Source organism: Megalobrama amblycephala, linkage group LG12 (assembly GCF_018812025.1).
Source record: "Megalobrama amblycephala isolate DHTTF-2021 linkage group LG12, ASM1881202v1, whole genome shotgun sequence".
NCBI lineage: Eukaryota > Metazoa > Chordata > Actinopteri > Cypriniformes > Xenocyprididae > Megalobrama > Megalobrama amblycephala.
Genome location: NC_063055.1, coordinates 20,828,803 through 20,845,503, shown reverse-complemented (window position 1 = coordinate 20,845,503; position 16,701 = coordinate 20,828,803). Strand labels below are relative to the sequence as shown.

At 38.1% G+C, this 16,701-nt stretch overlaps 2 protein-coding genes across 2 annotated transcripts; one reads left to right on the top strand and one right to left on the bottom strand.

Moving 5' to 3' along the window:
- Positions 1–28: 28 nt before the first annotated feature.
- rnf180a (ring finger protein 180a) lies at positions 29–11,716 on the bottom strand. The gene is given in 5 exon segments (XM_048209785.1): positions 29–1,415; positions 1,551–1,676; positions 4,514–4,745; positions 10,749–11,253; positions 11,256–11,716. Coding segments are annotated over 5 exon segments (1,188 nt in total). The 5' UTR covers positions 11,378–11,716; the 3' UTR covers positions 29–1,212.
- Positions 11,717–13,982: 2,266 nt separating this feature from the next.
- htr1aa (5-hydroxytryptamine (serotonin) receptor 1A a) lies at positions 13,983–16,372 on the top strand. Its single transcript, XM_048211347.1, has one exon. It carries the CDS (start codon positions 14,682–14,684, stop codon positions 15,888–15,890), a length of 1,209 nt encoding a protein of 402 aa, XP_048067304.1. The 5' UTR covers positions 13,983–14,681; the 3' UTR covers positions 15,891–16,372.
- The last annotated feature ends 329 nt before the right edge of the window (positions 16,373–16,701 follow it).

Here is a 16,701-nt window from a genome sequence, read left to right as displayed (position 1 = left end):
TGGTTATTAGGAAATGCTCTATTAGTGGTTGAATCATACTGTTTATTGTAATGAATCCTAATTGTATAAAAAGCAAGAAGAGCAATTAGACCTAATATTGGATGAATTGCTAATGGCAGCCTGTTGTGTTGTTCTCTGCCAAACCACTATAGAGAAATCACTGCATTTGAGTTTTTACTGATGTAATCTATATGTGTATGCAGATATTGAGTGTCCTGACAACATGTTTAGAGCATGCTGTAGAACAAAACAGCATGTCCTAAAAAACAAGAAATGAACAAAGCTTCCAAAAGATTATAGCCTTCTTCTTGCTTTTAACATGAAATATTTATTCAAGCGCAGGAAAAGATTTCCACTATTAAAGATTTCACTGCTTTTTTTTTTTTTAATAAAATGTAAATAAAAATAAAATTTAAGTAAATACATAAAATTATAAATATTATGTAAAAGAATTACTTGAACATAAAATCTATATATTGAATATAAATTAATAATAACATCAATCATTTTCCTCTGAAAGTATCTGTGGCCAGGAGACAATAGCAATTAATGCTAACAGCAAATAGTCCTTAGTAACTTTAGCCAACGAATAAGGATGTGCAGAGATTAAACATTTTATATGATTTTAAAAAGTTATTTCGGATTGCCAAAGTTGAGCACTATTTGACATAATAGTGGTCTAATTACATATCTGAGACAATAAATTGAGCATTAGTTATTGAGACCACATAAAGAACCTATGGCCAATTGAACATTACTGTAAAACAAACAATAAAGGCTTTAAATGAGATGTTATTATTCTCAGCATATTCTATGGATGGTTTAGAAGCTGATATGGATAGTTTAGTTTACAAACCTGAGCACTGCATTTTGGAAACTAGCTGTAAGAGAAGATATAAAGCAAGTGAATACAACTTGTAGTGAAATGATGAGTCCACTCGTGATTATCCATACAAAGCTGCACACAGTTAGCCAAAATTCTGTTTAAAAGCAAACAGAAATTAGGCAAACCACAAACTCAAAAATCATTATTCATCTTTGTGGTAAACAGATCATCAAGCTTTCGAATTTAGCATGGATTCATTTCGCTCTGTGATCGGTTGGCATTTACATAGTCCGGAAGTAGCTGCGGCACCTGATTCCTTTTGTTGCCGACTTCTGTATTGTCCTAAAAGACCAAAAACACTGCATAGAGCTTCCCGTGCTTTCTCTTTAAAAAGAGAGGAAGAAAAAATAGCAGAAGAAGCAGAAGATAATGAAGCCAATGACCCAGTTGACGGAGTATATATAGATGATCACCATGTCCATGTCAAATCGCCAACCATGCGAATCATCCTCAAAGTTGAAGGAATCAAGCCTGTAGCCCCCGTGAGGGAACTGGCGTCTGCCAATTGGACTTGCCTGTCTTTGAAAGCCTAAGAAAGACAGATATAGATAAAGAGTGGGAGAGAGAAAGACAGAGAGCAAGACAAAGAACAATGAGCATTACTACCATATATGAAGAATAATCTGCAGAGTTCTTAATGTAGATTTAAATATGATGATTTTACCTCCAAAAATGCGAAACAGTTTACGGCAGCTCGGAAGAGGCCATTTTGCACAGCTCGCTTTCTGGAAATTCTGCTTCCGAGACAGGTATTCCTTCGGGAAGAACGTACGAGCTGTATGGTTCAGTTCTGTGAAGAGTGGGATGTGTGAATTTATTTACCTGTGAATCATTAGTGCGCTCAGTGCAATGTGCATTGCTTTCAGAAAGCCCACACTCATTTTATATGGATTTACTTACATATTTATCTCATACAGGGTGTTTCTCAGATTAGATCCTGCCTGCCCTATTTTATGTCACATTTAGTTCAATATATCAATAGGAGCATTTTCTGTTCAATCACTGTCAAAAACCATACAATGTGTTAATAAGAGGGAATATTCCATATTGATTTTTTCAACTGCACATTTAGAGCCAAAATCACCTAAAATGTAGGTGGTCACTCTTGTGCTTTATCCCACGAAAAAGGTCTGTAATGTGAGGGGAAAATGTTACATTCGATCGTTCCCATACATTTGAAGCACACATTGTTAGAACTGCCATTTAAGATCTTCATAACATTGCTCTCTGCCACATCCTTAACCATAAAGATCCTTTTGTCCATGTAATGCACTTGATTATTCTAATGTCCTTGCACTACCTTGCACAACTAAAGCAGACAAGCATATATTCAAAGTTAAGCAGTAAATATATAGTTTACAATACAAAATCTTTCTTGTGAACTTTTGACTCATCTTTCTGAGCTCTTCCATCCTTACACACCAGCACTCCCAGGTCCTTTATTTCACATCTACTTTGGTTAGTACATTAATCACTGTCATGAACTTTTTCCCTTAGATCTCAGCTTAAGCTCTATTCTCACAGTACTTCTCCTCTCCTCCTGTTAATCTTTGTCTTACAGAACTGTCTGAGGGCCAACCCAGAAGCCTAATGCTCCATGGGTTCCCTTGGGAATTTCTAATGGGTTTCTAGTCTCTGCAGCCTTCTCATTTGTTATCTAGAAACTTGTAAGCAACTTACATTTTACACAAAGGATCTATCTATCTACAAAGATCCTACACAAAGGATCTATCTATCTATCTATCTATCTATCTATCTATCTATCTATCTATCGTAATACATTTTAAATACATTATTATTATTATATGCACTCTAAAAATGTTGGGTTAAAAACAACCCAAGTTGGGTTTAATGGACAAACCCAGCAGTTGGGTTAAATGTTTGCCCAGCCTGCTGGGTAGTTTTATTTAACTCAACTACTCTTTAAAAATGACTATATGGCTAGCTTAAAATGAACCCAAAATATGTTGGAAATTAAAAATCAGACACTTAATTATTAGAGGCAACAATAATAATCAAAAAGTCAACATTTATCAATAATCAATTTAATAAATGTTTGTTTAATTGTTATTCATTAAACTTATTAATACAATTTCATTTATTCAACATATTAATAAATGTTAATTTCCAACATACTTTGAGTTAATTTTAAGCGAGCAATACAGTAATTTTTAAACAATAGTTGAGTTAAATAAAACTACCAAACATTTAACCCAACCGCTGGGTTAAAACAACCCAATCGCTGGGTTTGTCCATTTTCAACCCAACTTGGGTTGTTTCAAGCCAAATTTAAGTGAAAAATGGACAAACCCAACCATTGGGTTAAATTTTTAAATTAAATTTTCAATCCAACGGTTGGGTTTGTCCATTTTTGACCCAAATTTGGGTTGAAACAACCCAGCATTTTTTAGCTAAGCTTTTGACCAAACCATTTGGGCAACTTCTTTGACAAGTTCCCCAAAATATTCCAGAAAATCACAACAACAACAATAATAACGGATGCTACTATTTATATATTATAATGGTCACACTTTAGTTTAGGGTCCAATTCTCACTATTAACTAACTATTAACTATGACTTTTGCCTCAATAAAGTCCTAATTACTGCTTATTAATAGTTAGTAATGTAGTTGTTAAGTTTAGGTATTGGGAAGGATTAAGGGGTGTAGAATATGGTCATGCAGAATAAGACATTAATATGTGCTTTATAAGTAAGCAATAATGTACAAGAGGCTTTGCTTCATGTCATGCCTAACAACGCCCTTCAGCCGTGACTTATTGTGATACAGCACTAGCCTCGAGTACCTTATTGTTTTTATAAAACGGCTGCTGCACAATACAAATATTTAAGCCAAAAAATATGTATCAATGCAACTTTCATGAAGTAAAATCACTAAAAGCCTTCCTTCCGCCGAAAAAATTAGTCCCTGACCGTGAACAGCAACAGAAGTTTCATTATTACGCCATTAGATGGCGGCAAAGACTGTCTTTATGAGTGTATCAGTCAGTAGCGAAGACCTTTATATTGAAAAGATTGAATTATTGTGAACACGGAACAAGACACAACTGATAAATGCTTTGACTAGCGCTGTCAGTCACGGGAAAACCCCTTAACTGTTAAAATGACAAGATATTGCAGTGAACATTTAAACAGTTTTTATTATGAACATAGGACTGACCTGAAGGAAAATGCTAAATCTGAATGCAGGTAATAAACTTGTTCAATTAATCTCTTTATCACAATACTCTTCTACATAATACAGTAAGCTTCAATGAACAATAGAAGTTGAGAACAAACAGTTTAAGTTGCTAAGAGTGGTTGCTAAGGGTGTTGTGTAGTAATACACAGAACAGTTGGGCGAAGCGGTCATAGCCATGCTTTATCGTGAATAAAACACAGCTATTGACCAATCAAAATCAAGGACAGGAACTAACCGTTTTTATAAGCACTAATAAACATCCAATATCCTAGTAATATGCATATGCATGCTAATAAGCAACTAGTTCATAGTGAGAATTTGACCCTAAACTAAAGTGTTACCATTATAATATATATTGTTAATATATTAACTCACATTTATAAAAAGATACCAGAAATTTCAAGATGTCTTTTTTCCTGAAACCAACCTTTCTGGAAGAAAACGTGTGTTATGGTGGTTCTGCACAATGGACAGGGTGTGTTGGTGGGGCAGTTCTTGGCCAGTGTCCGCAGACAAGGCTCACAGAAGACGTGGCTGCAGGGATGGCACATGTATGGACTGAAGTAGACATCCAGACACACAGCACAGATATAGCCTTCACGATCCCGGCTGGGCAGCTCCTCATCCTCACTGCTGCTAGATGGGTTCCCTGTAGAGCTCTTCAACAGAGAGGAGATGACTCAGTGCTATTAAACTCAACAATCTGGTGAGCTTCACCTTTACTAGGGAGCATCGCTTTCAGTGTTATGCTGATGGTTCGTATAAACAGTGTTTTAACTTGACCTTTAACACACTTGCTTATTGGACTATGAAGCATCTTTTGTATTGTGTTATAGACAGGCTTTGAGCAGGGGTGGTGTGTCCCACACAAGACTCCTCTGGTGCACAGGGACTGTCAGCATAATTACAGCTCTCCCACCTATTGGGACCTCCAGAGACCATGCTCCTTGTTCCTTATTTGTGTCATTAACACCAAATTCACATCTCATTAAAGTCTATACATCCCACTTGACAACCCAGGAACAACATATCACATGGAATCCACATAAAAAATTACTACATTAAAGTGCCCCTATTATGCTATTTTAAAGGTTCCAATGTCTCCTACATTGTGTACATGCATGTAAGGTCAAAAAAACACTTGTACACATTGCAGTATCACCTGTTTTCACACTAAGGGTTGCACCGACTAATCAACTTTAAAGGCCAGCTGAAGTGTCTTGGCATGTGCAGCATTATTCAATGCATTGACAATTTCAGAAATTTCATAATTAAACAGAAAGACAGGACGATATATCGAACAGCCCCGTCCCTTTTTTAAAATAGCCAATAGTGTTTCATTTATGTTACAGCTCGGCCAGAGCCTATTAGAATTCCGGCAGTGTAGACGCTGCTAAGTGTATTACTGCCCTCTTCAAGTCAAAGTTTGAACTAAACTGTTATATACAATATGCTAGTGCAAGTATATAACAATTAGTTCAAACTTTGACCTGTGGAGGGCAGTAATACACTTAGCAGTGTCTACACTGCTGGAATTCTACTAGAGAAGATGAAGGAGAGAGCTAGTTCAAGATGAGCATTTATGGTTAAAGGTGCCCTCGAATGAAAAATTGAATTTATCTTGGCATAGTTGAATAACAAGAGTTCAGTACATGGAAAAGACATACATTGAATTTCAAACCCCATTGCTTCCTCTTTCTTATGTAAATCTCATTTGTTTAAAAGACTTCCGGAAAACACGCGGATCTCAACATAACACCGACTGTTACGTAACAGTCGGGATCATTAATATGTATGACCCCAATATTTGCATATATGCCAGCCCATGTTCAAGGCATTAGACAAGGCAGTATTAACGTCTGGATCTGTGCACAGACAAGGTAAGCAAGCAAGAACAACAGCGAAAAATGGCAGATGGAGCAATAATAACTGACATGATCCATGATAACATGATATTTTTAGTGATATTTATGAATTGTCTTTCTAAATGTTTTGTTAGCATGTTTTTAATGTACTGTTAAATGAGGTTAAAGTTACCATCGTTTCTTACTGTATTCACGGAGACAAGAGCCGTCGCTATTTTCATTTTTAAACACTTGCAGTCTGTATAATGCATAAACACAACTTAAATCTTTATAAATCTCTCCAACAGTGTAGCATTAGCCGTTAGCCACGGAGTATAGCCTCAAACTCATAGAGAATCAAATGTAAACATCAAAAAAAATACTTTACTCACATGATTCGATGCATGCACACAGCATGCATGACGAACATCTTGTAAAGATCCATTTGAGGGTTATATTAGCTGTGTGAACTTTGTAAATGCGCTGTAATATAGTCGAGAGCTCCTGAGGCAGGGAGCACGCGATTTAAAGGGGCGGCGCGCTGAAAAAATCAGTGTATAGTTAATGATGCCCCAAAATAGGCAGTTAAAAATTTTTTTTTTTTAAATCTATGGGGTATTTTGAGCTGAAACTTCACAGACACATTCAGGAGACACCTTAGACTTATATTACATTTTGTGAAAAAGCATTCTTGGGCAACTTTAAAATGTATATAATTTTTAATTTTGTTTTTAGAAAATGAGTGATGGTTTCTCTAGATAAGACCCTTATTCCTCGTCTGGGATCGTGAAGAATGCTTTGAAGCTGCACTGAAACTGTAATTTTGACCTTCAACCATTTGAAGGCCATTGAAGTCCACTATATGGAGAAAAATCCTGGTGTTTTCATCAAAAACCTTAATTTATTTTCGACTTAAGAGAGAAGGACATGGACATCTTGGATGACATGGGGATGAATAAATTATCAGGAAATTTTAATTTGTAAGTGAACTAATCCTTTAAGCATGACGTCGACTAGTCGCTGGTCATGGCCTATAGAGGGCGCAACAGGATAAGAAATCTTTGAAGTCCACCTTTACGCTCTGTATCCAGCAGTTAATGACAAATAAATGCAGACCCCGAGAGCGCTCCAAAAGATATGTTTGATTATACCATCTGGATGCTCAGTGTTGATCGGGTGAATGCACGTTTTAAACAGCTTATAGAGGGTAGCTATGCATCGACGTCACTTTCCCGCCGGAACGCGCTCCCTCAACTGGACTGAGTGGTAAAAGAACCTGCTGCATGACTGGATTTAATATAGGAGAAACTGAGAAAACGCGAGTAAAACTAACGATTACACTAAAGGTTGGGCTCGAAAGTGTTCCTTATAACATGTCAAAGAAACCTAATCCATGGATATTGACATGCAGCCAGGAATCGTGTTTCCTGACATTTATATGTGCCTGATTTCGACGCCGGGGAAATACATAAAGCAAATCTGCCTGTGAATATTTTATATAACTACAATATAGGTAGATTTAAATGTTATATATATCATCATATTGTCCAGACCTAAAACTTATATAGTTTTTGTCATTGTTTATTTAAAAACACCCAATTATGCAGAATATAAGATGATAAATATTTAATTGATGAGTTGCCAACACAATATATAACAATACAATATATATGGTATGAATTTACCTCAAAATCCAACAGTTTGACACAAAATGATAACTGCAAATCCATGTTTCTCTGCCTGGAGTCCAGTTGTTTCTGTGAATTGCAGTGATCCATTTGCTTTTTTTTTCTGTAGCTTTCTCATAGACTGTGAGCTTTCTGCAGTCTGTATAAATATACCTCAGGTTTTGTGTCAAAGCTATATGCACATCAATCACAAAGCTCTTTCCCGTTTTGGATGTGTTTTGTGTGCTTTTCGCGGCATTCACGCTGAAAACTAATGCTGCCACTCAGTGGGCGTGACCGCAGTCGTAACGATCGATGGTGACGTCAGGTGCATACCCTCAATTGTACATGGGCGCGTTTCCCGAAGCGAACTATGGTCGCAAGTTCCGTCGTTACCAATAGAGTTCAATGGGACTTACGAGCATGGTTCACCAACGATGCTTTCGGGAAACGCACCCCAGGTACGTTAGTCGCCGTTCTAAACTGTGCTACTACATAACACAGACAGTAGCGTGCAGATCACGTGCAGATAGATCGCGCGCATACATATTCATTGTAAACACTGTTCTGTGAATTATCAATACAATAGAGTATCTTATAAAATAAATATCTTAGACACTGAAAAGATATTTCTTAGTAACTAAAACACACAGCTTCTCTATCAGTAGAGAGACGCTGCCACGTGGAATTCACACCAATCGCTCTCACTAATGCATTCATATAAATGTAATCTTTACTGAGCTACTTTATCTGTATCTTATTTAGGAAGGAGCAGAAATTTGTGAAAAAATATAACGACCCAAAGACAAAAGAACTGATACAAATAAACTTAGGCCTACGTAGTCAGCGCTGTGTCATATGCCATATAGCTGTGCACAAGGCAATCCGCGTTCCAGTCTCAGCTCGAGGTTGTTCACACAGAACGCATTTTTGCTTTCAAAAACGCGAAACGCGGGCAGTGGAATAGGGGTATCGAGACCTATGATCGTGATCGAGATGCGTTTTTTTAAAAAGTTGAACTGATTTGATCTTGAGCGCTGCATTTTCAGAACAGCGTGTCATGCGCGAGACACTGCAAAAGAGGAACGATGCGTATTTACATAGAAAAACAATGGAAAAGGAGTGCATTGGAATGGAAAAACGCATTCTGTGTGAACGGCCCCTTATTTTTTCATCATCAACTTGTCGACACCGACATAAATGTCGACTTGAAAAAAAATCTTTAAAAAAGTAATTCAACCCCTATTTGGCACAATGGTTCAAATCAATAAAAGATTCGGTCTCTCTAAACCCCTCCTTTCTGAGAACCTACTCTGCTCTGATTGGTCTGTTGTGATTGCTCCAGAAGCTTCCTCAGCACTTCTTGGTTTTACCGTATCAATTTGAGCCCGACCACATCCTCATCCTATAGAACTGCATCTAAAATGAATTTGCTTTCTCAGCACAGAAAACAGAATGGGTTGGAAAACAGCATCTTCTTGACATGTTGGCCTCAGCTACAACTACAACATTTGAAGGTGTGTCAAAATAGATGTTGTTCACAGGCAGCTAATGAACTGTGGTGGGGGAAGTTACTTTTAAAATGCATTGCAATATTTGCGTTACTCCCTAAAAAAGTAACTAATTGTGTTACTTAGTTACTTTTTATGGAAAGTAATGCATTGTGCTACTTTTTGCATACTTTTTCTCATCTAGGCTGGGCTTACTTGTTAGTTTTTTTTATTAAAAAAGGTCTATTTTTGGCAAATGTAAAGGTCCTTTCACACCAAAAGTGAAATGAATAATGCAGTAGAGGGTGCAGTTCAAACAAACCTTTTAGCTTCAGCAATTAAAAGTAATATTTGCTTATTGGTATGGTTTAATTGAATCACTGAAGGTCACCAAAGACATTAGTTATTAAAGTGACAATAAATACATAAAGTATAACAAAGTATATTTGTATTATTTAACATATTTAATTATTGCAGGTTTGCGTAATATTCTGAGTTTGCATTTCATTGTTTTTATTCATTTTGAAAAATACTGAATCTGTTTTTTTGCAAGTGAGATGAGTAAATGTCTAGAACTACAATACCCATCATGTTTACACAGCGCACACAACACCTCTGCACTTAGTCTCGATTTATCTCAACATGGGGACAGGAGAGGTTTCACTCAATACATGGGAAAAGAAAGTAACTTGCGTTACTTATTTGAAAAAGTAACTCAGGTATTTGTTGAAAATTTAAAAGTAATGTGTTACTTTATTAGTTACCTGAAAATGTAATCTGATTACGTAACTCACGTTACTTGTAATGCATTACCCACAAATCTGCCAATGAAGACCAGCAGGCATTATGCAAATTTGTTATTAAATGTGTACTGGTATGCCATGCCACACTGTGCCAAAAAGATGTTGTGCCTATGATTAGAATTATTACCGCTGAAATGAAAATTTTGGATTTATCTTTCTCTTCACTGTATTATGAAGTGTCCTTACCTCCTCCTGCTAAATCACAATTCACCCCTCTGAACAATGAGAAATGAAGGAGTAAAGGACATCATTGCATTTGAGTAGGCTATAGTAATCAGACCAAAACCATGAATTATTGGACCAGTGCTTCTAAGAGCAGATGTCCATGGTTTATGATTTCTCATGAGACACTTTGGGGTGTTATGCATTAAAGATTAATCATTGTGAAGAGAAACATATTCTTCATATAAATCTTTTATTTGCTTACACTTGAAATTTTACATCAGTGAGCATTAATGCTGGTGAATGGGTTTATTGCATTGACTTGAGAATCCCTGAAGCAGAACCTGTTGATTGTTAAAAGGTGCCCTCTACTGGAAAATTATAAATTCCATCTTAATAAACTGGGAGTGATTGTTCGGCTTTAAATTGTGCCAGCAAAAATAAAGGATATAAATATAAAATATTTAATATAAAATATATGCCAAGGATAATGTAATGCCAGCCAGTCATTATCGCAAAATAAACTCCAACATGAAATATTAATTTGAGCCTAACAACAAGACAAACACTGAAACAAAATCACAAAATTCATATATAGGCCTATTATTATTATTATTATTATTATCTGTACACAAGCTGCTATTACAGCTCAGACGGCATGTGCTGTATGTGTGTGTACATGTGTGTATGTTTCACCTGCACGTTCTCCTGCTGCTGGCTCTGTCTGCAGCGCTCTCTCCTCCTCTGTCTCCTCCTCAGGCTCTTCAGTCGTTTCCTCTCTCTCTTGCTCAGCCTGCGTTCCCCAGTGGGAGTAGGTGTAAGCAGGGATGAAGTCACGCTGAGCCCTGCTGGAGCTCTGCCAGCCTGCTCTCCAAACTCCTGTTCCTCCTCAGAGCTGCTGAGAGACATCAGAGGAGCTCTGTGGTTGAAGGAGCCACCTGCTTCCTGATCCTCACGAGAGCCTCTAATAATATCCAACCTAACAGATTCAATATCGGACCTCCTCGAAAGCATCATAGCCCTACTATAGGGAGGCTGAGCAGGAGGGGTTGTCCTTTGGCATTGGGAGGTGAGGCCTGCTGGCTGGCTGTGGAGCTCAGCGTATGTCCAGTGTGGAGATCGCAGTCTGGGAAGAGCAGATGAGAGTATCCTCGTGAGGAGTATAGCCCCCTGTAGAGAGCCTCTCGATGGGTGTCCGTATAGTCCAGGCTGAACGCCTTCCTGTGGGCTAGTCTGACTCCAAGAGGGGCCTTCTGCAGGGGCCTGACCTCCAAGCACAGGGCCTCAGCCGTACGCCCAAGGTCCTCTCCTCCATGTGAGCCCATCTCCGAGATCAGACAACTCACTGTTGAACCGAGTCCTCCCCCCCACTGCACCAAACTCTGCACCAGGCCGGGAAACATTTGAGTTCATTGTTGAAGAGGTGAGCAGGAACATACTGGCCCCCTGAGGCATTTTGCACTGTTGACAAAGGTAAAGCCCCCTAAATAGTGGCAGTTCAGCGACCCAATTGTTTCTGGGGGCCTATAGAATTCAAACAGCCCACAATGCATGCATTGTTGTAAGGGTGGAAAAATTAGGTGAAATAACTAGACCAACCTTTTTCAACAGACACGGTCAGCTCTTTTTCTGTCTGAACAATTAGCAGCATATGGGAATATGAGTCACGCTGGAACGAAATATGTGCTCATTTCATACAGTTTATGTGTAGTTTTCTTCTTGAAGATTTTTTATTAATAGGCTATCATGATTAATTGCAAGTAAACAACTATTTTATACAATTTTATATATATATATATATATATATATATATATATATATATATGAATTCAATATTATATAATCATATAATATAAAATAAAATAAAATCATCTATATTATTTAGAAATTTATGTAAAATGTGTATTAAAGGATTACTTTACTTCAGAATTATATTTCCTGATATTTTACTCACCTCCATGTCATCCAAGATGATTATGTCTTTCTTTTTTCAGTTGCAAAGAAATGAAGGTTTTTGAGGAAAACATTCTAGGATTCTTCTCCATATAGTGGACTACTTCTCTGGTGTTCAACGGGTTGAAGGACCAGTGCAGCTTCAAAGGGCTCTACACAATTCCAGACGAGGAATAGGTGTCTCATCTAGCGAAACAATTGGTCATTTTCAAAAATAAAAAAAAGCATATACTTTTTACCACAAATGCTCGTCTTGCACTAGCTCTGTGATGTGCCAGAAAGGTCAAGCATGACGTAGGTGGAAGGAAAATCGGTGAAAAAACCATCCAACTTCAAAATCATCCGATACCGTTGTTTTACCTTTTTTTTTTGTAAAGTGCATTTGACTTATTAATCTTTGCACGTTTGTTTTATAGACACTAAAGTTGCGTCCCAAATGACGCACTATACACTATGCACTTATACGCTATGTAATATGCACTATGTACTCATCCAAGTAGTGTATAAAATATATACGTTTATTTTGTCATTAAACATCGGAGACTGATCCCCCCTCCGCAACATAATTAAAGCTGTCCAACATTCCACACTTCGTTTTTTCCGTTAATTAAGTGCATCATCCGGGTATTTAAAGAGCACTTTTTCTTTTTGGAATTTTCTGTGTGAACGCACTACCTTCACTATTTTTACTTAAAAATGTCATAGAATAGTGCATAAGTACGCGAATTGGGACGCACCTTAAATCTGTACTTCCGCCTACGTCACTCGTGACATTTGTAACGTGATTACGTCAAGTGTGGAGCATCGCAGAGCAGTGCAAGACGAGCATTTGTGGTTAAAAAGTATATACATTTTTATTTTTTTAAGAAAATGACCGACCGTTTCGCTAGATAAGACAATTATTCTTCGTATGGAGCCCTTTGAAGCTGCACTGAAACTGCAATTTGGACCTTCCACCCGTTGAAGTCCACTATATGGAGAAAAATCCTGGAATGTTTTCCTCAAAAACCTTAATTTCTTTTTGACTGAAGAAAGGAAGACATGAACAATTTGGATAACATGGGGATGAGTAAATTATCAGGACATTTTTATTCAGAAGTGAACTAATCCTTTAATATAAAATGTATATTTTAATGATTTTTAATATTTTAATTGAATGTACATTTCAATAGATAAAAATGTTGTAGGTTATTTCAAGAAAATGTTCAACCAATTTAAAGCAATTTTTAAACAAAATTGGCTACATTGTAAATATTAAACATCAATAGACCATTCAGTTATTGAATTTAAATTATGGAAACAGAGCAAGCTAAAATAACATGCACAACAATGAAAGATTTAAAACCTTTATGGTAAACAAATTAACAAGTAAATGTATTCTGTGGCCAGTACCTTTTACTGCAGAGACAAACATCTGCCTGGGCTTCTGTGCTTCTGTCCTTGTCCTCCAAGGGTACAACGGTGTTGACTCTTTAATTGTCCTCTGCAGGGCTTGAACATGCAACCTTTTGGTGACCAGCTCCCCCTTCCGCATCACTCACAAATTTGGCATGTTTCCAAAGAGGCATTCAAGTTAAATGTCATTGCATATGGTAATGATGGGTTAGGCATTATGTGTCGAAACCATGGTATCAAACACTTTTCTGTATTGATCATCCCAGTATGTTGTTGGCTTTGCTATAGCCAGAGTTGTAAATGCATTGATATATTCTAGCACTTTTGAGGGAAAATCTGTGCTGCATGGTGTTAAGAGTGATCTGAATCGTTGGGAAACGGGGTCTCGTTACACGCCGTCACTAATGTTCTTTCATCTTTTTGCCATGTTCTCAGCAGATGGCAGCAGATTTCCGTTCTGGGTAACACGGGGATCTGTCCACGGTACTGAAAGTGCTTTATCCTGATGTATCTCTACAACAAAAGTCATAGAGCGTATACTATTATAATAACTCTATTAACCATCAAAATGTTTATGATATTAGAAAACATCATAATTACTGGCATATTGTCAGTTTTGTAATGAGCATATAATAATGAATATATTATTTGTATGCGTTTTCAATTCATTAGTTGTTCACAGAATTATGCTCTTATATTTTTCATCTTTCTTTCCAACCATTTAACTTATACAACTTTGTTTTCTTCTAAGTCATTTTTCAGATTTCAAGCTGATATTCTTCATTAGTAATGGAATTCAAATTGGTTAGGAAAAGTGCAATTAATTTATCGCTGCAAAAATAAAATAAACAAATAAAAAGGTTTTAGAGGGATGTTTTTTACAGTGTGAAGAAAAAAAAATCTGGTTTGCTTACAGTGTGCCACTGTCAGCAAAACAGGCACTCAAGAAACACTTTAACAGACACAAGCACGTTGTGGAATTTGTGCGCTCGACTTTCATAACAGCAACTGTTGAATATCTCAACATATAGCACTAGAACAGCTCGTGTCCAAAAGGACAACTTTAAAGCTTGCGCGACAGCTCTGCAAAGTGCGCGCGCCAACCTCTCAGCCATCTCTGACGCACTTAGCACGACTCGTATAAATGAATTCACTTCGTCACTGGGCGCCAATGATCGCAGCTCGAGCGTGCGGCACTTCCTGAGCCCGGAGCCCGCCATGCGTCTTCAGAGCAGCGAGGTGACCGGCGCGAGGGACTGTTTCTGAGTGACCGCTCTCACCATGGAGAGTTACAACAACACCACAGAAAGCCAAGACTGGAGCGGGAACGCGACGACAGTTAACGAAGTTGCTCTGGTTTACCAAATAATCGGATCGCTTTTCCTGGCTGCGTTAATTCTGTTTGCCATATTGGGAAACGCGTGTGTCATCGCTGCCATCGTCTTGGAGAGATCGCTTCAGAATGTGGCCAACTATCTCATCGGCTCCCTGGCCGTCACAGACCTCATGGTGTCAGTGCTGGTGCTACCCATGGCAGCCCTGTATCAGGTGTTGAACAAATGGACTTTGGGACAGGAGATGTGCGATATATTCATCTCTCTAGACGTGTTGTGCTGCACCTCTTCCATCCTGCACCTGTGCGCAATCGCTTTGGATAGGTACTGGGCCATCACTGATCCCATAGACTATGTGAATAAAAGGACCCCCAGAAGAGCGGCAATCTTGATCAGCCTCACTTGGCTAATAGGATTTTCCATTTCCATTCCGCCCATGTTGGGTTGGAGGAAACCAGAGGACCGGGCAGACCCCGACGCGTGCACAATCAGTCAAGACCACGGGTACACCATCTACTCAACTTTTGGAGCCTTCTATATCCCCCTCATCCTCATGCTGGTCCTCTACGGGCGGATATTCCGAGCGGCGAGGTTTCGCATAAGGAAAACGGTGAAGAAAACCGAGAAAGCCAAAATCGCGGACAAATGCCTCGCGGTGTCTCCGGCGCTGTTCCCGAGGAAGGCGAACGGCGAGGTGAGCAAAACTTGGAGGCGAAGCGTGGAGCCGCAGCCGGACTCGTGCGTAAACGGAGCGCTGAGACACGCGGAGGACGCAGAGTCGTTCGAGATCACAGAAGTTCAACCCGTCTCCAGAAACCACCTGTCCTTGCCCAACAACCCTCTGCCGTGCTTCGAGAACAGAAACGAGAAAAACACGGAAGCGAAGCGCAAAGTGGCTCTGGCCAGAGAGCGCAAAACCGTCAAGACTCTGGGAATCATTATGGGCACGTTCATTTTCTGCTGGCTGCCCTTCTTCATCGTGGCACTTGTTTTGCCTTTCTGTCAAGACTGTTTTATGCCCGAGTGGCTGAGGGCAGTCATTAACTGGCTCGGATACTCCAACTCACTTTTGAATCCTATCATATATGCGTACTTTAACAAAGACTTCCAGAACGCGTTCAAGAAGATCTTGAAATGCAAATGTATTAGACAGTGAAAGAAGCTATTTAACGGATGCTAATATCCAGATATTGATTGTTAAAGAACTGCTCGAAAGGCATTAATGGACAGTACTACAGCACAAGAAGAGTTAGAGCTCTGTCCTTGTGTATGTGTTTATCTGTGAAGTTCATCTGCCTCCACCATAAAACAATGTGCATATACCACTGGATGGATTCAGATTAGATCAAGACTCTCAGACCAGTTGCGTTCGTGCATTAAACAATAAAGCCCTTAAACAACAACAACAAAAAAATATATATATATATTTGAATGATGAAAGGCACCTTTCTCCGAGCAAGGAGCTGTTGGTGTGATTGTAAGAACATGGAGACACCAATATCCAGCAGATTATTTATGTAGAAAAATGTCATGTGAAATCATTTCTCTCACATCTATTTGTTTTCAGCAGAGTTTTATCATATGACATGGACTGACTGGAAATACCTTAAAATAAAAACATAATTCTAGATCACAAAATGTCACTGTATTTGAATCATTGCAGTTGGGAAGGGGGTCTTTAATGAGGTTAGAGGGAAACACACATTACCACATTACCACATTCAGATGTACAATTTAAGAAAGTAATGAACTAATATATATATATATATATATATATATATATATATATATATATATATATATATATATATATATATAATGCAATCTTATTAAAGGAACTTGCAAAAAGGATTATTATGTCCTTTTTTTTCCCTTTGGCACATAAAGAAGCTTCTCAAGTCAAATGTTTAATTTGCAAATGGACATCAAATTCAAATATGTGCACATAGATAATAAAGCTATGTAAA